Below are 21,126 nucleotides of genomic sequence, written 5' to 3'. Positions count from 1 at the left end.
ATTACTACTTTACTAGACTGACTTGACTTCCTTGACTTGAGGCGGGTAGTATTCACGAGATCCATTGACAACAGTTCTCCACAGCTTTCTGTCCTCCATCAGTCTAGCTATCTCATCTACTGATTTCAGCCCAGTATCTGCTTTTAGGTTATCTAGTAGTGTTAAGTAAGGTCGCCCCCTGTTAGTATGTCCATGACTCGGCTTCCAGAGGATCAGTTTGTTCAGTGTCAGCTCCGGATGTCGGTGAGCATGACCTGCAAGTCTGAGCCTTCGTTGGGTAATCTTGGAGCTGACTTTGGGAAGATCACAGTACAGGCTGTGGTTGCTGACATGGTCTTGATATTGATTGATGTTTTAAAGGGCCATTCTTAACATTCGTGTATAGCAACCATCAACCATCGTCTCTAGCCTTTTCGTCATAGTCCAAGTCTCGGAACCGTATAGAAGCACCGACTCGACTAGTGCTGTGAACACGCTGGTCTTGATAGACTTTCTAAGATTAGATTTCCAAAGTTTTTTGAGAGTGTGGCATGCTCCCCATGCTCTTCCTTTCCTAACCCTGATATCACTATCACTGTCTCTGGAGAGGAGGTAGTCATAGCAGACATGAACCAGACATAATATTAAGGTGTTCCACCCAAATCTTTCATCGAAATAATTTATATTATGATAATCTATATACTAATAATCCAAGGATGTGTCTGTGTGTCTGTTTGTCTTTGAGAAATTTCCGAACGGTTAAATTAAATCAAGAAAACGGTAAGAGATATGCGACTGGTTTTTTCGGTATAATGCCGACAAAACTCTGACGAAGCCAAATAATTAAGTTTTTTTAAATCGGTCGGTGGTAACTGGTTTACTTCAAGACTAAGGGCGGCTTCAACGTCCGAACAGAGATAGTTTTTTCCCAAATCTGTCTATCCAGCATGAGTTTGTTAATCTCCTTGCTTTCGTCAAGCCTCGTGTCCTTCCGACTAGGATGTCAATATATGTGAGGTGTGGTCTTCCCTTCGACGATGTCCTTGAAGGGGTTCCCAGAAGAGAAGTTGATGTCTCAGAAGTTCTTCATGTCTGGCTAGATGACCTGCGAGTGACTCACGGAGGATGAGACTCGCAGCGAGTCTCATCCTCCGTTCAGCTATCTTATCAGATGCTCTGATGAGGTGTCCATATATACCTTGGCGTTTGTCTGCCGCTCTTTTCAGTCTATGTTAAGTGCCATCCTCAGCATTCTCGTATAACTCCTATTATTATTTTTTAAATATATATATCTTCTTTTTATAGATATGTGAGGGGCTCCCAAAATTAAATTGCAGTCTGTTTGGACTGAACGAGTTCATACTTTCGCAAAGTTTTAACTAAGAAAATGTAATGCGTGTTTTCGAATATAATAGGCTTTTGCATTTCAACTGCGATAGTGAAATTCCGGCCGTATGCACAGGTTACACTAGTATACACTATACAGTTATAATATCTTCAAAAAGTGAACAGTATGTTACGGAGAGGGCTGTTTGTAGTGTCCTGACGCAGAACTCCATGTGCTGAACAATGCGACTAAAGTACACTAAATAATAAATAGGTACCACCTCATATTATTATTAGCATTATTGATATGAGTTATAACTATGCTGTTGTGATAGTGATATTAGTTACTACGTGTTCATTTTAAATTTGCGATTTGATTTTGTGTCTTTTTACTTTATTACTGCAAGTGGCGGTCATACATCCGGATCCGAATGGCACTGTCGCGGCATTTCCGTGCTACGTTGTAACTTGTACCTTGGTCCTTGACATCATGTCACAGAAGATGGAATATAAGACGAGCTCCTTAGGGAACTAGTAATCAGTGATGGTTCGCACTTCCCGATCTTTCAAGTATACCAGCTACGACGAGATCATGAGATGTTTTCAACAGAAGCTAACTACATGATACAGCTACCTACTGCAGCTATCGTTCAACTATCCTCTACATCTCCCTTCAAATCAATCAATCTGTTCCAGCTTCCAGAGATCTTGAAGACTGTCAAGATATCTGGCAGAACCTGGTTACAGAAACGACCCATCACGGAGCTAAAAATCCTGGATGCAGCCAACCGCCAAGTTCGACGAACTGCATGCAGTTAGCTTCTGTTGAAAACATCCCATGATCTCGAAACTCCTCGTAGCTAGTATACTTGAAAGATCGGGAAGTGTGGACCATCACTGATGCTATTTCCCTATGGAGCCCGTCTTACATGTCATATTCTGTGACATGATTGCAAGGTACAACGTAGCATTCACATGACACTCATCACGTCAAGTTAATGCCTACGTCATAACAATCCAGATTCTAAAACAACTGAACATTGCACGTGGGACTTGCCAGCGATTTAGTGTTATAATCAAGGATCTGCGAATATTCCCGTAGACACGTCTTCCGCCCCGAGGTTTGAGACCTGGAACGGCTCAAGGGACCCCTCAGAAACAAATTTTGCTTGGGTAGACTTTCTGAATACGGGGCAGTTTTTCGCAATTGACCACGCCCTTTTTGGCGCTTTCACGATATCTAAACCCACATATAATGTTAACTTCCGATTGGAGAAAAGAGATCAACTTGGGTATGGAAATGGTCATAATCAACATATTTCAAAGTCCTCACACTTAAGTTTGATGAGTTATATGACCACACCCTTTTGCGGTCTCACGAGTAACAATTATCACACTTATTTCAGAATATCTCAGCTTCTAATTGGAGCTAAACGCTCTTATTGGGTGTTGAAATGGTCAGAATCATCACATTGAGTGGGGTAGAGAGTGGTTTTAAAGTCTACAGACTTCAGGTTGTTGAGTTATTAGGTCAAACCCTATTTTTTGCAGTAGCAAGTGATTTTTCTTGGCCGCGAATGCAAAAGAAAAATCACTAATCTACTTGCCTGACCCCTTTCCACCTAACGCGACAGAAGCATCTGGAGACTTTTTTTCACTTATTTTCTAGTTGTCACTACTTCGGTCACTTGGCATGTCGTCAAGATGTATACTGTATAGTTCACATTACTTTCCTATAACTCTCTTTTATTAAACATAGTACATACACACTTAAATCATGGGGTATCTTAACTCATTGTGTCTGTCTTTTGTTTGTTTGTGACCTATATATTTATTGTGTGACCTATATATTTATTGTGTGACCTATATATTCAAGAAAATTAAAATTGTTTCATTCATATGATTGATCAATACCTTAGGAAATTTAGGAATTTACTCTTTGTTACTCTTTGTTAGACTTTCTACGTTTATTTCTTAAAGATGTCAATGACTGCTTTCTCTTAGGTGGGCCTCTATCTTTGTCCATGTTGCAACAAATCTTTTGACAGACACAATAAGCATTGCAAAGCACACCTTTCTTTGAGCATTTGCATCTGCCACCACAATTTTGTCGATATCTTTGTTCTTGTAACATGAACATGTAACCGTTAGTTCTATTCTCCAGGAAGAGGATGAAGATGTTTTACCGGAAAAAGTTCTTCATTTTCTAGTACCCATTGAAAACCACAAGGATCTAGGGGTACGCTGTTTCTATTTAGGATATTGTACTGGTCCTTTACGAGATAGTGCCCTTTGCACTGGGGATGTGTACAATAGAGTGCGATGTTGGTGGCAAGTCAAACATAGAATCATTATTTCTATATTGATTATAGGCTCTTAACATGTCAAATGTCTCTTGTAAGCTTGAAAACTTTCCCCAAGTATTCCTCGCATTTCTTGACCTCTGCTTCATCGAGTTCTCCTTTACCAAAGCCTTCAAGGTACATTTCAGGAATAGCATTCAATGACGCAAATTTGGTACCTACTCTTGACGCAGTGTCACATCCTGTGGCAATATGGGCTGCAAGTAAAAATTTTACCAATGGTCGGGGCATCCTGTTATTATATAGGTGATATATTGATATTAACCTACTCTTAGCACCACTAGCTATCCGTATCCATATCATTTCAACTCCATTGTCCTTAAATTGTCTGTAATAGTGCAGTGTATGGACATAGATCACCTTCAAAATATAATAATAAAGTATAACTATAAGCGTGATGCCTTAACGTGTATTTATCTTACCCATAGGTGATATTGTTGCTTGAACAATTAGGCTATTGATAGAGGAATCGGGTAATTTTAAAGTGCCAAAGTCAGAACTTTCTCTATAAGTTTTATGTTTGTACTTATTGCTTGTAGATAGTGCTTGTACAATGTATATGGTGCTTGTATACAAGCGTATAAAATGAAGTCTGACCTATTAACTCAACAACCTGAAGTCTGTAGACTTTAAAACCATTCTCTACCCCACTCAATGTAATGATTCTGACCATTTTAATGCCAAGATGAGCGTTTTAATTAGAAGCTGAGATATCCTGAAATAAGTGTGATAATTGTTACTCGTGAGACCGCAAAAGGGTGTGGTCATATAACTCATCAAACTTAAGTGTAAGGACTTTGAAATATGTTGATTATGACCATTTTCATACCCAAGTTGATCTCTTTTCTCCAATCAGAGGTTGTGATATGTGGGTTTAGATATCGCGAAAGCGCCAAAAAAGGGCGTGGTCAATTGCCCAAAACTGTCCCATATTCAGAAAGTCTACCCAAGCCAAATTTGTTTCTGAGGGGTCTCTCGAGCCGTTCCAGGTCTCAAACCTCGGGGCGGAAGACGTGTCTACGGGAATATTCTAAGATCCATGACTAATATGGCCTTGAAATTTAAGTGACATTCATTTTATGTTATATTCTTAAGACTTGATAAAGGATAATTAGGCCATAATGGTGTTATTCAAATGTATGCTGTGTCCCTGATGCATGATGATTATTGTCTCATACATGTAACTTATATAGGTGGATGAATTCGTTCCACCACCTTGTAGTTTATTCATATTTGCTCCAAAATGATTGTAGTAACACGCTGATCAGTATTTAAATTTTAACAAGAATTGCGTCCGTTTTCTCGACGCATGCTCTGATCAGTACACTTCATTATATCATGCTTAAGATCCGCGGAAACACTTGTGATTGAAATTATTTGCTGTACTGTCCACATTTGCTGAGGTTCAGTTTCATTTAAAACTTAAATTAAATTAAATTATTCCACCAGCTCCAAATTGACTTACTCTATAATTCCTGCAGAGTTTGGGTGTGCCTTACCATCTGAAGAGGATTCGGAGATGGTAATATCCCACAGAGGGCTGAAAAGTAAGGTTGTCTGGATCTTGCTCCTCATTGCTTCTTTCCAGTTCATAAAGATGTTGTTAGAAACTGAGAACTTTAAAAACATTTCAAGTGCAACTGAAGACCATATCATATTTCTAAGCAACAATACAGATCAAGTCCGTGACAATGTTAAGGATTCCACAGAACAGCTAGATGGAACTGGAACAATCTTAGATATTGATGATACTCTCACTTCTCAACCTCGAGGAGCTGTGATCGACAAGAACACTGTACCTAGCGACAGACAGAACGTAGAGGGAGACGTGATCACCAAATCAGCATCCAACATTTTTACGAAGAATGAAATCAAAACGTCCGACACTCCTTACGAAACATTCGTTCAGCAATTAGAAGAAGTTAACGATACAAATATCTTCAACGTTACTGAAAAGCACCAGAAAATTGAGTTCCTAAAATACGCACCAAGTAATGTAGAGATGCTAAAAAGGGGAGTACCAAAGAAATCTACATTCGGTGATCCGAACGAGATGAACTGTAATGACACTTTTTGTTACCTGAACGGGAGAACTCTGAAAAAAGAGCATATCACAGAAAATCCTAAAGACATGTTCACCTTTCTCCCACCAGAAGAAGAATTTCTGAAAGAATTTAAGAACCCCTGCTGGAAAGGAAATGATCTTCTTGACCGGGAGGCCATGTTTTGCTTACCTTACTTTTACATCATCGGTTTCACAAAAGCTGGAACGACAGATTTATTCTTCATACTCAACGAACATATCCTCATAAGCGCCCGATCCAAGAAAGAAACACACTACTTTGACAGGGGAAGGAGGGGAAGGTCAATTCGAATGCACCGAATGCCCGACAAAAATCCCACGTCATTTATGGGTTATTCTAATTCCGGACCATGTCGAGACAAATTGATGAAGACATATAAAGAATTTGAAGGAACAGATGTCCTGTTTCACGGAATCACTGTGGACGCTACCCCCTCCCACGTATGGGACAACGAGTTTTGGGAAACTTTTCACCCCGGTTACAAAGAGCCACCAGTGACTACCGCAGACACTCTTGCAAAACTTAATCCTAAAACCAAATTTATATTCTCCTTGCGGGACCCCATAAAGCGGATGCAATCAGCGTACCAGTTTTTCTGTACCCATATTTATACCTACAACTGCGACAGGCCCATTACACCGGAGAAATATCATAATTTGGTGGTGGAGGCGGTTGATAAGTTTAATAACTGCCTGAAAGTGAACACTTTGAGAGGATGCACTTATAGCACTGAAACCCACCAACTAGCGACCCATTTATATGCAAGTATCTACCATGTCTATATTCTCGACTACATGAAGGTGTTTCCCAAGAATCAGATCTATATACTCCAGATGGAGGAACGTATCCGGGACCCGATCACAACTTACAATAATCTCTGTGACTTCCTGGAGATACCACGATTTCCTGATGACGAATTGCAAACCATTTTGGAGCAGCATAAGATAAAAAACGCGATGAGTAATAACAAGAAGCTTCCCTATGTTCTCACGGAAACGACTGAATTACTTGAGAAGTTCTTCAAACCCTATCTCAGAGACCTAGTTGATCTGCTAGGTGACGAGAAGTGGTATTGGAATCTTCCTCACTGATATGGAACTCTTAGTTTTAACTTAGATATTGGATTTTTAGTCAACCAAATCACTACTCTTGTGTGAACACAAAGTGTCATAATACACTTTAATATGCACTGTATGATTGGCCTAACGAGGGTTTGGTCTAACTCACGATTATTTTTAGTTTTCCAACTGTAAGCCAGTTTTAATGTAAAGCCAGTTTAAATTCGTAAAATACATGTCTGTTTCTAAGATTGAACAAATCTTTCGAATTTGGAAGATCTGGAAAGCATACAACTATACAACATTATTTTTTCGTATATTCTAACATTACTTTGTTTTTCATTTTGACTGATATATGATTCTTATCAAAAATCCGATCAGGACCAAATTTTTACCAAAAAAACACGACAATTTTGCTTACAAAGCATAATCTGGATGAGGTGATTTGCGCAACTCGATCTCCTAATATTAATCGGTCACCTATTATATCTAGTATATAATACAGTATTTTACTCATGGAAACTTGTTTCCTAAATTGAGAAATATCGGATTCAGAAGATAAACTATCCCTGAGAACCTAGATGGATGATTATTCCACAAAAGTCGCTGCAAATTCGCATTATTTATGTGTGGTAATAATATGTAATATGCAATATGACATTTAAGGTGAAAAGTGTTGTAATTATTAGGTATGCCTAGTGAACTTGAGAAACAAACCCTCGATTGAGATTCTCTCTCTTGTTTCTTTGCTTCTGCTATTTCACTGTCTGAAAACATTAGTTTAATTTTCAGCCGAGAAAAAACAACGTCACCAACATTATTTAGTGCATTATCCTAAATATCTAAAAATTATGATTTGGAAAGTGAATGATTCCTTAAAAGATGACAATAGCCATGTAATGAGAAAACTAACCAAGAACGCTCCCATCCATCTTAGCAGTATCTATCGCGTTGTTGAGCTCTTCTATGTCAGCATTGTGTGTAGCGTTGACATCTTCAGCCTCTTGCAGCTCACCTCTAGGGAGTGTTTTATGATCCTTCAAGATCAGACATCAAAACGACTGAGTGTATGTTATTGTAGGTGGTTCATGAAAGAGAGAGCTAAACCCCGGTATTAACAAGAAGTATAAGATATGCTTGTCACTTACTGAACTCCGGCCAATGTCTTCCTGATGCTAGCCAGCTCACTTCTTAACTGTATCCTCTCTGACTCAGCTCTGCCGTCCGCCTTGAGATGAAGTCGTTACAAAAAGCACTGAACATTTTGTATTAGATCTATAGTTTTATTGGAGTCTACTTTTGGGCTCCTGAAAACAATGCGATTCGTGCAAAATTGAATATTCTCAGGTTGTGCTAGTATTTTGCAGTCAACTCTGCCGAGATTGACAAATTCTAAACATGCTTACATTCTTACACCACTCAACTCTTGTGGCATGCAAATAACTTGCACACAGTTTAAAACGCCATATTTTAAACTAAAATTCAGTCACAAACTCTTCAGTGCATTCTACATTTCAAACGTAACAGCAAACATAGGTTACAACACTTACATCGCCCACAAAATACTATAATGGACACATTTCAAATTGGTGGCTGAAACAGAGCTGCATCACTAATCACTATACAGTATTCAGTATTCAATAATGTTTCTTGTCAAAGTACCCACAAAAATATCAGGAGAAAGTCAATGTTCAGCTCAACCACCAACTTGAAATGGAGTCTCTACTACTTGTACACAAAGTATCTAATATTACTCTGGACAACACGTATACAAATGCTCAAGGCATGGCCTACCAAACTGGACTTATTCTTAGCTTCGTTCATCTCAACATGAACTGATTCCAGCTGTGCCTTTGCCTGAATTCCGGGTCAAGTCAAGTAATATACGATTAAATTAATCAAAATTGGGCAAATCACAGATCTGCGTTACCTTTTTAAGCTTAAGTCTAGCTTTGGCGTATAAATCTTGAGTATATTTCAGTGCTAACTTACTCTGAAAATCGGTATTAAAAACACATGTAAATAACTCGACAAATTCATTGAGAATGTTTCTAGCAGAAATGAGGTAATAAATCTCCGTATTATGCAATCTGAGTGAACTCTGATTTGAGTAAAAAATCTTGATAATAATAATATGGTACCTCCTTGAGGTCAGCTGAAATTCCCTCCAAACACTCCTTGTCGATTTCAAGTTTCTCTTTGATATTCGGACTGATGTAGAGGTATCATGGATAATGGATATAATTTCATAAAACAGGAAAAACATGATTTAGGACGGAAAATTATTATAAGTTTCAATATTTGGCGGCCCAGCCCCCATTTACTTTATGCTGCCAAATCGGGGGGAAATCGCTATAAATAATTATTATCGAGAACGATAATAACTGGCCCCTCTAAAAGTTTACACAACTATCTCACCACTGTGCAGTTAGCTCCTCGATAGAGCTCTGAAGGTTTCTGTTCTTATCTACTGCAGCAAGAACCTGCTTCTCCATCTCCTTCTTCTCTTCCAACCAGTTATCTAGATCCCACCTTAATTCCGAGATATCTTGTGTACACGCTTCGTGTTCTGAAGATGGAGATGGTTTAAAACTAAACCTACTTTTAATCAAAGAATTTTCAAAAAAAATTGTAACTTAATTTTAAAATCTTTTTTCGACAGCTGATAAATAAAAAACTTTGAAACCAAATAATATCCCATCTTACTCAGTGACAGAAAAACTCACTTATATTATTACTTATAGTATTTATGATAAACGTAAATTATAAATTTAAGCAGCTTATTATATTAGCAGTTGGACACGTCATGACATGATAATTTAATGAGAATAATTCCTTCTCATTAAATAGTCATGTCACTTGTTGAACTGTTTGTCATGTCTTGAGGAACTGTCCTGAAAACATGACAAACATTCACCTCATATGCCATGCGGTAGATAAAAAATAAACTAGGTGACCCCAACATCATAAAACGCTCAGTCACAGGATAGCTAATTGGCCGGCAACGTGAGAAAACAAAATGATAACATTGAAACCATCGTCAAAGCCATGACAAGCTCACCAAGTTGCACAGCTTTAGGTAAAATATAAAGTCTCCGTCTCTCCACCTTGTCCACCTGAACTTGGAGGAGTTTGACTCGCTCTACCTCTCTCTGATAGGCCCTGATGGTCTGTTGTCTGTCCTGTTCCAGCCGCGCTATCAGCGTCTTTACTTCGTCCACTACTTCTAGTCCCTGTGTACGGTCAGCTGTGGTTAATGGGGGGATTTAAAACATTGTTTGGTACTTAAGGTTTAGGCAGGCGGGGTTGTAGGGGCTAAGTGAATGTCACTTTACTTAATATAAGCTAAGTGGTTGGTCAATATCTCAGTCATTATAATATTCATACACAGGTTCATGGACATAACTGCATGCAGTAATTTTTCTAGCTATTACCATAGTAAAACCTGGTCAAATAGCTGGTACAGATGAGGCCAAATGTTATGAACCTTGTTTTCTACAAACCACTGTTGTGTTGAGCCAACTGTTCGAGGACCAAATTGTTGAATATTACAACTTCTGCTGACTTTTCTTTAGCAAGGTTACAATATCACACATATATTGTCCAGAGCTGTCACGTTTCATTATTGTGTAGAGGTTGAAATGGGACCACGATAGTACTAAAACCTATTGCACTGTAGCATGGAGTTCACAGTCTAACGCTATTACTCAACAACATTGTTTCAATTGTTTATGAAACAAACCATGAGGATCTACAACGTAACAATCTCATTAAGTCGTGAACTTTTTTCGGTCTTATTGTAATATTGTTGCTTACACCTTACATGTTCCACATCACCTGGCACTATCCTAATTAAAAAACTATGGTCCGGGTCGGGTCGCACTGGTCTGAAATACCAGACAAGTCTAATGTTGCAAAAAATCTAATTTATTTACTTAATTTTCTAGAATTCTTACGTCTAACTAAGCACTCTGTATCTCTGTGAGGCACCTGTTGAATGTCGCTACAGCACTCACGTGTTTTGTGTTTAGGGACCGTTCACATATTACGTCAACAAGATTCTGTCATTTGCGAACCTTTCTGTTGCTGTAAATTTCAGCAAAATTCTCTCATTTGTGAACCTTTCTGTTGCTGTAAATGCTGTTGTTGCTACCACTCATGACTCAAGCATATAATTGTAATATTATATTTAACTAAGAATGCATGTATCTCTAGATGATGCACCTGTGTATGAGGCACAACTGGCACATGTCGCTATCAGGTGTCTACATACAGTTATACTTAATTTTCGTTTTTTAAATTGAGCGGAAAGCTTTCTTGCTGATTATATAATAGTCAATACAAAAAGGTAATTTAAACTTACGACTAATACCTTCGTCTCTTATAACCGCGTTTATCAACTTTTCAGTTATTCGTTCGATTAAAATGTCCTGATATATAATAACTAATTATAAACTATTTATAATTTGCACACACCTCAGAATCTCAGGTAAATTCAAGATGGCCAACTATTCCAACTACACCATGTTTGGAGTCCAGGACGTTGTAACTAGGAAGACTTGGGCGGTATGGCTTATCTTGGTCCTGATGTCTTCTATAATCGGGGACAGTACCATACTTATTGGATCTGTAAAGCACAGAGCTTTCAAACTTCATAGCACCCTTGTTGTGTTCATAGAACACATAGCTGCCTCTGATCTGATACTGTGTGTATTTTCCCTGTTCCCATCTATAACATCTCTCATAGCAAATAAATGGGTCTTTGGGCTTCATTTGTGTACCATTAGGGTTTTCATGAGCTACTGTGCAGGGGGGAATGCAACGTCAATTAATGTCAATTAATGTCAATTAATGTCAATTAATGTCAATTAATGTCAATTAATGTCAATTAATGTCAATTAATGTCAATTAATGTCAATTAATGTCAATGTCAGTTTTGCAAAATTTTGGAATACTGACATTAATTGACACGATATTTTTCGACCAGAGATTATGTAGTTCTACCATATTTTTAGCACTTTAGAACGTTTATATCATCAATTTATTCACTACTATCACATATAGAAATGTGAAATGTGAAAAAAATGTAGATCATCAAAAGATTAAACAATAAAACTAAAATAATACGGTTTTCCGAAATTTAATTTTCTTAAATGGCCGTGGCCATCCAAGGGCGTGGTTCTCAACATCATCAGAACTTAAAACCCACATTAAACGAAATGCTTTCATGACATTTATATTGGGGGGGGGGTGTCATGTCCGTCTATGTCCGCCTATGTCCTGTCCTTTTTGGATTCTATGAGACAACGGACGTGTTTTTTGGGACATAGGCGGACACGGACGGACATTGGCGGACTCGGACGGACATTGGCGGACTCGGACGGACATTGGCGGACTCGGATGGACATTGGCGGACCCGGACGGACATTGGCGGACTTGGATGGACATTGGTGAACATTAGCGGACATTGGTGGACATTAGCGGACAAACATTTTGAGGACTGAAGAGTACTGAAGAGTACTGAAGAGTACTGAAGAGTACTGAGGAGGATGGCTGAGAAGGATGGCTGAGGAGGATGGCTGAGGAGGATGACTGAGGAGGATGACTGAGGAGGATGACTGAGAGGGAGGAGAAGGATCAGGAAGACCCAAGAGGAGGAGGACCCAGAAGGAGGACCTAGAAGGAGAAGGAGGAGAACTGAGGAGGATGACTGAGGAGGAGGAGGACTCAGGATCGGAGGAGGACTGAGAAGGAGGAGGACTGAGGAGGATGGCTGAGGAGGATGACTGAGAGGGAGGAGGAGGAGGAAGAGGAGGAAGAGGACTGAGGGGGAGGAGGAGAAGGACTGAGGAGGAGAAGGAGGACCCAGGAGGAGGACCCAGGAGGAGGAGGACCCAGGAGGAGGACCCAGGAAAAGGCCGCAGGAGGAGGAGGAGGACTGGGGAGGAGGAGAACTGTTGAGGACTGATGAGGAGGAATGAGGACGAGGAGGAGGAGTAGGAGGAGGACATAGGCGGACACGGACGGACATTGGCGGACTCGGACGGACATTGGCGGACTCGGACGGACATTGGCGGACTCGGACGGACATTGGCGGACCCGGACGGACATTGGCGGACTTGGATGGACATTGGTGAACATTAGCGGACATTGATGGACATTAGCGGACAAACATTTTGAGGACTGAAGAGTACTGAAGAGTACTGAAGAGTACTGAGGAGGATGGCTGAGAAGGATGGCTGAGGAGGATGGCTGAAGAGGATGACTGAGGAGGATGACTGAGGAGGATGACTGAGAGGGAGGAGAAGGATCAGGAAGACCCAAGAGGAGGAGGACCCAGAAGGAGGACCTAGAAGGAGAAGGAGGAGAACTGAGGAGGATGACTTAGGAGGAGGAGGACTCAGGATCGGAGGAGGACTGAGAAGGAGGAGGACTGAGGAGGATGGCTGAGGAGGATGACTGAGAGGGAGGAGGAGGAGGAAGAGGAGGAAGAGGACTGAGGAGGAGGAGGAGAAGGACTGAGGAGGAGAAGGAGGACCCAGGAGGAGGAGGACCCAGGAGGAGGACCCAGGAAAAGGCCCAGGAGGAGGAGGAGGACTGGGGAGGAGGAGAACTGTTGAGGACTGATGAGGAGGAATGAGGACGAGGAGGAGGAGTAGGAGGAGGACTGAGGAGGGGAGGAGGAAGAGGACTGGGGAGGATCAGGAAGACCCAGGAGGACCCAGGAGGAGGAGGAGGAGGAGGACCCAGGAGGAGGAGGAGGAGGACTGAGGAGGAGGACTGACGATGACTGAGAAGGAGGAGGACTGAGGAGTACTGAGGAGGATGGCTGAGGAGGATGGCTGGGGAGGATGGCTGAGGAGGATGACTGAGGAAGATGACTGAGAGGGAGGAGGAGGACTCAGGAGGAGGACTTATGAGAAATGAGAAAGAGGACTGAGGAGAACTGAGGAGGAGGAGGACTGAATAGGAGGAGGAGAAGGAGGGGGACTGGGAGAGGACTGGGGAGGAGGAGGACTGATGAGAAGGATAAGGAGGAGGACCCAGGAGGAGGAGGACTGAGGAGAAGGATGAGGAGGAGGACTGAGGACTGAGGAGGAAGAGGAGGAGGATGAAGAGGAGGAGGAGGACCCAGGAGGAGGACCCAGGAGGAGGACTCAGGAGGAGGAGGAGGACTCAGGAGGAGGAGGACTGTTGAGGACTGATGAGGAGGACTGAGGACGAGGAGGAGGACTGAGGAGGGGAGGAGGAAGAGGACTGAGGAAGATCAGGAAGACCCAGGGGGAGGAGGAGGAAGAGTAGGATTATTTCCATTTTTGTCCGTTTTTGTCCATTTTTGTCCGTTTTTGTCCGCTCTATTTTTTGTCCGTTTTGAAAATATAGGGTACCAAACGGACAAAAAACATGATCCCCCTATAACAGCAAAAATTGAACATTTTATTTAGCAATTTAGGTGTCCATTAATGTCCACCTATGTCCGCCTATGTCCGCCTATGTCCGCCTATGTCCGCCTATGTCCGTCTATGTCCGCCTATGTCCGCCTATGTCCGCCTATGTCCGCCTATGTCCTGTCCTTTTTGGATTCTATGAGACAAGCGGACATAGACGGACGTGACACCCCCCCCTATATTTGAATAACGAATCTTAAACAGCTAACATTACTCCTTCATACTAAAAAAGCCGATTCTAGATATTTTACCTGTATAAGAAACCAATAAAATATGGGCGTGGCCGGTGGAGACCGAAGATGGAAGAGTTGGAAGCTGAAATTTTTTGTTGTGGTCTTTGAACCTAAGGATCAACAGATAAGAACATAAGCCTCTTGATTATATAATCACCGGGTCTAGTAATTGTTTAAGAGACTTCTCTGGCAGTTACGAAGCTCGAGAGACTGTGGGAAACTGAAGGGATAGGAAGCAGTTCTGCCTGACTGCATCAGTAATGATGTAATGACCGGTAATGAGCGCTTCCCAAACACACAAGGATATATCTTGTGTTCTTGGCTAGTATATATGAAACATTTGACACGGAGTTGTGGAGTGAGCTATGTGCCTCGCCGGGCTAAAGTAGTGAATGTCCTTGCTGTACGGCAAGTTAAACAAGGAACTGAAACTACTAGGTTCCGTACAGGCTCAACTCTACAGCCATGTCAATATGTTCATATGTAAGCCTCTTGATTATATACTCATAATTATTCAAGGACATTTTGTTTTTTTGAACCGGTCTAACTTACATAGACGTGAATATCTTGAATATTTATCGAATAATGATAATCTCAAATTTCAAGACAAATTAATGTCAATTAATGTCAATTAATGTCAATTAATGTCAATTAATGTCAATTAATGTCAATTAATGTCAAATAATGTCAATTAATGTCAATTAATGTCAATGTCAGTTTGGGGTTTTCATGGAATACTGACATTAATTGACGTTGCATTCCCCCCACTGTGCATTCCTTGTAGGCTTTTTATTTATTTGCGCTATGACGATCTGTAAAGTGCTGCTGTTAAAGTATCCTGCCAAAACCAGATATTTGTCAAGGAAACAAGCCCAAGTGGTATGTGCCGGAATTTGGTTATTTGCTTTGCTTATTTCTGCCATTTTTCTCAGTTTTGGAAGAGAAGGCATTCTGTTCGACTACCGAATTTACACCTGCGACTTTAGTTTTGCTAACCGTTTGACTTGGTTAGTAATCGGTTCCAACGTCATTTTCATTCTTTTTCCAAATCTTAGCATCATCTTTTGTACTACCGTTTTAGTAAAACACCTTCTCGAAGCTAAGAAAGTTGCCAAAAGATGCGGTGGAACTGCCCCAGTACAGGGTATTATCACTGTAATACTGACGGCCACTATCTACTCTATCTCTACCATGCCTTACATCGTGTTTCACCTTCTACAAGACAGTATAGGGGGAAGTGATCCAGCTTTAATAACTTTCTACAGAATAGCTTGGACATTCCTCTGGTTCAGCATCACATCAAATGTTTTTATATACAGCGTTACGGTGAGGAGTTTCAGGCGTTTTCTTAGGAGCAGATTAAATCAAGTGGTGTCTTCCCTTCACTCTGATACCACTGATGGTATCTAGGTTTATTTACTTATGTACGAACTTTTAAATGTTTTGATAGACTTGATAGTTGATACTTGTAATAACAGACATGATTTTAAAGAATTCCATTTAACTGAAGAAAAAGGATATTTTATGGATTTAACATAGCACTATAACTGACCAGCGTCAAATTTGATCTTTGCTGTTTTTGAGTAAACATTTTAAAGCTATGGAATTGTTCAATACACCGTTTGAAATCGTTTACAGCTTCTACTACCTAGATCTATATTTCTGGTTTATTTTGTGACAAATAACGAAAAGGAAAAAAAATGTAATTCCAGTTATATGTAACATTAAATAAATAAATTGTCGATCATTCAGAAGTTAAACCACAAGTTATATTCGAGATAATCTGAGTAATTCAAGGAGAGAGTAACATACCGGATTGGAAGTAAGAGAGGTGACTTTGATGGAGTTAACCATGCCAGGAGTAGGGCCGACCATGTTCTCCAATCTCCCCATTTCATCGTACGTCAACTCTCGGGGTACTTCCAGCTGACGCTGTAATGCTGCTAGATGGGCAGCTACCTGAAATTACATGCTGTAATCAGATGCTAAATTTATTTCGAAAAATAAAACTTATCTTTTCAAATCCGGTTTTTGGACATAAAGCTGGTTGGTACATCATTAAACATCTGCCGGAGGAACTGGATGAGTATTGTGGTAAATAAAGCAAGTGTTTGAAGGTATACCTTGTTGATACAAGGCAGGTTAGTGTTAGTCCACTCACAACTCTCCCTTCTCAATCCTCCTAGTTGAGGAATGTGCACCATCTCATCACCTGGTTAAATACAGCACTATATTCAAATCATTATACAACTAGCAATTCGTAGTGATAGAAGAAATCACAACTTCAATCACAGTTCACACATTTCCGGCTCCCAACCCAAATGATTACCCGTTTTTGAAATGATTGCACAAGTTAACATACCAGGAGTATAGATGGTTAAAGCAGACTCCAGACCATCACTAGCTGCAGTTGTGGGAGCTGGAGGGTGGTCGGCCATGTCCAGTACTACCTGGTCCCCTGGATCCATGTCTGCTAAATCAAGAACACTCTCATTCTGAAAACAAATCATAAGATGATCCATGATCATCAATCAATTGAGAGTAAACGATTGTAAATCAGGTCATCATATTACTATAGTGTTGTTATGTATCCATAAATGTTCTAAACCACTATTAAAGACTAACCCGACTTTCAAGTTCAGTCCCTACACCAGAATTGTGATCCGAGACAGCATCTGCGAAAGCTACACGTCGGCTTGACTTGCTGGACGCAGAATGGGTCTTTGTCGAGGTTGCTGACATTCAAACCTTTTTGAAAACTTTCAATAAGAACAATGCAATGATATATGATGTTAAGTACAAATCGATGTTTATGTTGATAATAAATTTGTTGGTGTTTTCCATTCTCAACATCAATTAGGGAAATAGTGGGAGGTGAGCAATGTATTAGTTTTGACTGATTAAAGTGATTCTGAGGTTTAAATTTGATTGGCTGCTGCTTGGTTATTGCTGTCACATGAGAGAGAAATATGAATTACCTACAAATTAAGTTCTACTAAAAACTCATACAGTGACTGAACTAGCGTTTCGGTGTGTGCAAAAGCTTCCAGGCACGCGCATTCCTTGCCCCGTTAGTTACCTGTCCTTCTTAAACCAAACTAGCAGTCAGGACAAAAAGGCATACACCAAATGGGCATTATATTTTATGAATTGTTTTACATCTTTTTGTTCTGTAAAAATGTGCTAAAATTAAATTTCTTGTTTCATTGAAATTTCTTGTTTCATTGACTACTGCACTGGATATACATGTTCATTTTTTCACTAAAATCATCAGTTCACTGATGATAATTAAGGTTTTGTAGAGGTCAATTAAAGAAAGGGCTTGCTGGTATTTACTTACACATTGCAACCAGGTAACATTTAGGGAAAGGACAGCGGTACGATAAATCAGAGTGAAAGCAAATTGGGGCTTTAATTTATGAGTCCCAGTCGGATCAAATGTAGTACTGGTTTGTGAACAGGTGGCAGCATTCACATAATATGACGTCAGCAGCGAAGGGGGAGGAGGAGTTTGAAAATGCTGACGGCTGCTGACGGTGGAGGGGGTCCGAGCCTTGTTGACGTCAGCAGAAATTCGGTGAACTGAACTCTGATGACCAACTGTACAAATAAGTCACACATCAATTTTCCCTGCCTACACCCCCGTCAGCATTTCAAAACACATTCCCTGGCTAACAGAAGGGAGTACGTATTAAGAAGGGGGGGGGGGGGGGGTGAGTGGCAAATGCTGACAATAGGGGGGGGGGCTCAATGCTGACAGTTGCTGACAGGGGGGCCAAGGGTCAAGGCATCAAGGTATTAGCTGTATTGTTAAAGATCATGTGTTATCAAACTACAAACTCAGACATTATCAGGTAAGCTTAGCTAAATAAAAACTACCACGTTTTTAACCAGACTAAGTTTACCATATTCTTCATTATTTTGTTGTTGTTTTATAACATGCTCACAATGGACATTGGACATTGCTGTTCATGTTAACCATACTACTCTCGAGCGAATATGAGACAGATACGGAAGTTAAAAGTTCTAAATAAACACGATTACACGATTAGAAAATGTATTTGTTATACCGGAATAATAACAATTTTAAAATATAAAATAAGTCACTTCCCTCTGAAGTAGAACAGATGATGGGAGAGCTTCAAACATGGCGATGGAGGGAAGCGGTGTCTCACCGCTGGGAGGTAAATTAATACCCGTATCGCGATGGTAAAATTTTATGATATGAGATCTCAAGTAAAAAATAACACAAAAAATAAAAAGTGAATGTTGTCAGTGTAGTGAAATCGGAGGCAACATTAATAAAGACGTATACACTTAAACCGTTACAATTATAGTCCCCATCTTGTTTTAAATACTCACAATAAAATACACACAAAAAACACACAAACGTCCCCAAAACATTAACTTCAATTTATATTTCCCTAGTTGAAATTAACTTATTTTATGAAATTGATACATTCGAGAAGATATCGTGATTACATGGTAGCCATCCATGATCCCCATTTAGCCCTAGGTTTTGTATATGAAGCAAATGGTTCTTAAATCTCTTTTTAAATAGTGAAATTGACAAAATATGATACGGTACATCATGATCAAGGAGATAATTTAAAATTTTGGATGCATTAAAAACAAAATTACTATTCTTGGTCTTAGACATTGAGAATTTAGGATATAGCAGTCTGCATGATCTACTTGACTTGCTAAACCGGCGATAAACATCAACAGGAATTTGTTCTTTAAGTAGCCTCATTGCAATACATCCAGTAAAGTATGTAAATAAGTTAAACAAGGTTAATAATTTCAAACGAAAGAACATTGGTTTCGTATGTTTGTTTGTTTGGGGACCAGCTTTTGGTACACTGGTTAATGTTTACTATAATATTGAAATATTACATTAGAATTAGATAAATAAATAGAAAGATAGAACATACCACTTTATCCAAAAATTGAAACACTGTACCGTAGCACACAACACAAAAAGTTAAACTACTGGCAAAGTGTCCTCAGAAAAATAAAAACCCTAAATATACCTAGCCTTGGTGAGACCTGCTTCGCGATTGCTATTCAGCGATGTGTGCTCCACAAGTCATCACATACCTGAGTTACAATCACGGTTGCAGTTTATTAACTCACAATTAAAAGTTCCTCGTTATTAGCCGTAATCAACAAATACACGCAACAGCCATAAATAAGAGCCATACACACATTTAAATCAAAGTAATTATGTAGATATCAAAAACACCGAATGTTACACCTTAACCTTATCTACACTGAAAATCTTGCCGTCTCTAATATAATGATACTTTTTTGGCTCATCAGTGATCATTTCCTTTACTTTGACAACAAGTTTCTGATGAGCTGCTCTCTCCTCCTTGCTTCTATCAGGTGTGATGTACCATGTGTGGTACGCTGTACATTTAGATTTCTTCAGATTTCTTGCTCGAGCAAGAACCATTTTTACTGATTCCGCGCAAGCCAATGTCACTTTTATTGGTCTCGGTTTACCACTGCCTGAAGTTATTTTAGTCCCGATAGAATTTGCTGCCACAACTTTAGGATCACACCCTGAGGATTCCCAAATCAATTCGATCACTTCTTCTGCCACTAAGTGTGGATCAGGGGAATAATTCTCCGGTACACCGTAGATAATGAAATTCTTACTACGGATGTCGTCTTCAACTACGGTTTTCACAGCTGTTTTTATACTGTTGATCGACGGAGTACTTGTAGTTGTCTCGCAGTTCTTCTTCACGATATCGCTCCACGCTGTCTTCATCTCGGTATGAACAGTTGTTTTAAAAGAGTCGAGTTGCTCCTGTTGCTGTTTAATCTGGTCTTTCTGATAGTTCAGCTGATCTGATTTAAGTTTGTCTATCGTACTGGCTGCACATTTACAAAGTTCAAGATTACTAGTCATTAGCTTAGAAAGATTTTCAACTGCAGTAGCCAAGGGATCTTTATTTACAGCCATTAATCTCGAATGATTCAGTTCTGTAACGCTTTGTGCTTTTGACATCTTCAAAATCTCATTCATCGCTGACGATAGCTCCTTTTCAAATCTGTTCAGATGTTCGACGGAAAAATCCATTTTACAAAAGCCAAGGCGTACAGCACGACGTGTCGGTGTAACAGCAAGTTGAGATAACACTACCGATAAGAGAGCAATTAAAATGTTGCAAAAGCTAGAATAAAAGATTGTAACTGAATAAAAGATTGTAACTGATATAAAAGATTGTAACTGTATGTTGAAACTTGTGATCAATCTTTGTTGTTTTTCTACTCACAATACGAATACATTTTTTCTGCAACACAAACAGTTTTTGCAGCAAAGGATGGTGAAAAACAGCACCCCACAGTGGTATACAATACATTAAATATGGTTGAACAAGTGAAATATATACTTGTCTTAACACTTTGGCTGGTACTATAGAACTTATGGAGTAGAGTGATCCGCAAGATTTTGAAACTTGCGTTATTACATTGGTAATATGATCATTCCACGTTAAATTAGAATTAATAATGACTCCCAAAAATTTACACTTATTCACTTGATTAAACTGGTTGTTAAGTATTCCAACAAACTTTTGATTCTTAGGAACTTTACTACTTCCGAATTCCATAAAACAGCATTT

The 21,126-nt window shown here is 39.8% G+C and overlaps 2 protein-coding genes across 6 annotated transcripts in view; one reads left to right on the top strand and one right to left on the bottom strand.

The window, feature by feature from the left end:
* LOC134813957 (coiled-coil domain-containing protein 178-like) overlaps positions 1-17,241 on the bottom strand; it is a 66,008-nt gene extending 48,767 nt beyond the window's left edge. For 3 of the 5 annotated variants that reach the window (XM_063821911.1, XM_063821926.1, XM_063821919.1), the window contains exons 1-11: positions 17,117-17,241; positions 16,854-16,986; positions 16,615-16,703; positions 16,304-16,450; positions 9,872-10,043; positions 9,229-9,379; positions 8,952-9,021; positions 8,605-8,667; positions 7,959-8,038; positions 7,724-7,827; positions 7,528-7,577 (exon numbers count right to left, since the gene is read on the bottom strand). In XM_063821911.1, the coding sequence (XP_063677981.1) occupies positions 7,528-7,577; positions 7,724-7,827; positions 7,959-8,038; positions 8,605-8,667; positions 8,952-9,021; positions 9,229-9,379; positions 9,872-10,043; positions 16,304-16,450; positions 16,615-16,703; positions 16,854-16,986; positions 17,117-17,233 (1,176 nt within the window). In that variant the 5' untranslated portion in view covers positions 17,234-17,241. Of the gene's footprint in view, positions 1-7,527; positions 7,578-7,723; positions 7,828-7,958; positions 8,039-8,604; positions 8,668-8,740; positions 8,804-8,951; positions 9,022-9,228; positions 9,380-9,871; positions 10,044-16,303; positions 16,451-16,614; positions 16,704-16,853; positions 16,987-17,116 lie in introns of all 5 variants that reach the window. The other 2 variants (XM_063821934.1, XM_063821941.1) reach the window with 1 other exon arrangement.
* Positions 5,115-7,127, top strand: LOC134813992 (carbohydrate sulfotransferase 15-like). The gene has a single exon (XM_063821950.1). The coding sequence runs from the start codon at positions 5,188-5,190 to the stop codon at positions 6,841-6,843; it is 1,656 nt and encodes a 551-aa protein (XP_063678020.1). The 5' UTR covers positions 5,115-5,187; the 3' UTR covers positions 6,844-7,127.
* Positions 17,242-21,126: the final 3,885 nt, after the last annotated feature.

This window comes from Bolinopsis microptera, chromosome 1 (genome assembly GCF_026151205.1).
Source record: "Bolinopsis microptera isolate Bmic1 chromosome 1, MBARI_Bmic_1.0, whole genome shotgun sequence".
Classification (NCBI taxonomy): domain Eukaryota; kingdom Metazoa; phylum Ctenophora; class Tentaculata; order Lobata; family Bolinopsidae; genus Bolinopsis; species Bolinopsis microptera.
Note: the sequence above shows the minus strand (reverse complement) of the source record. Positions and strands in the feature narration are given on the sequence as shown.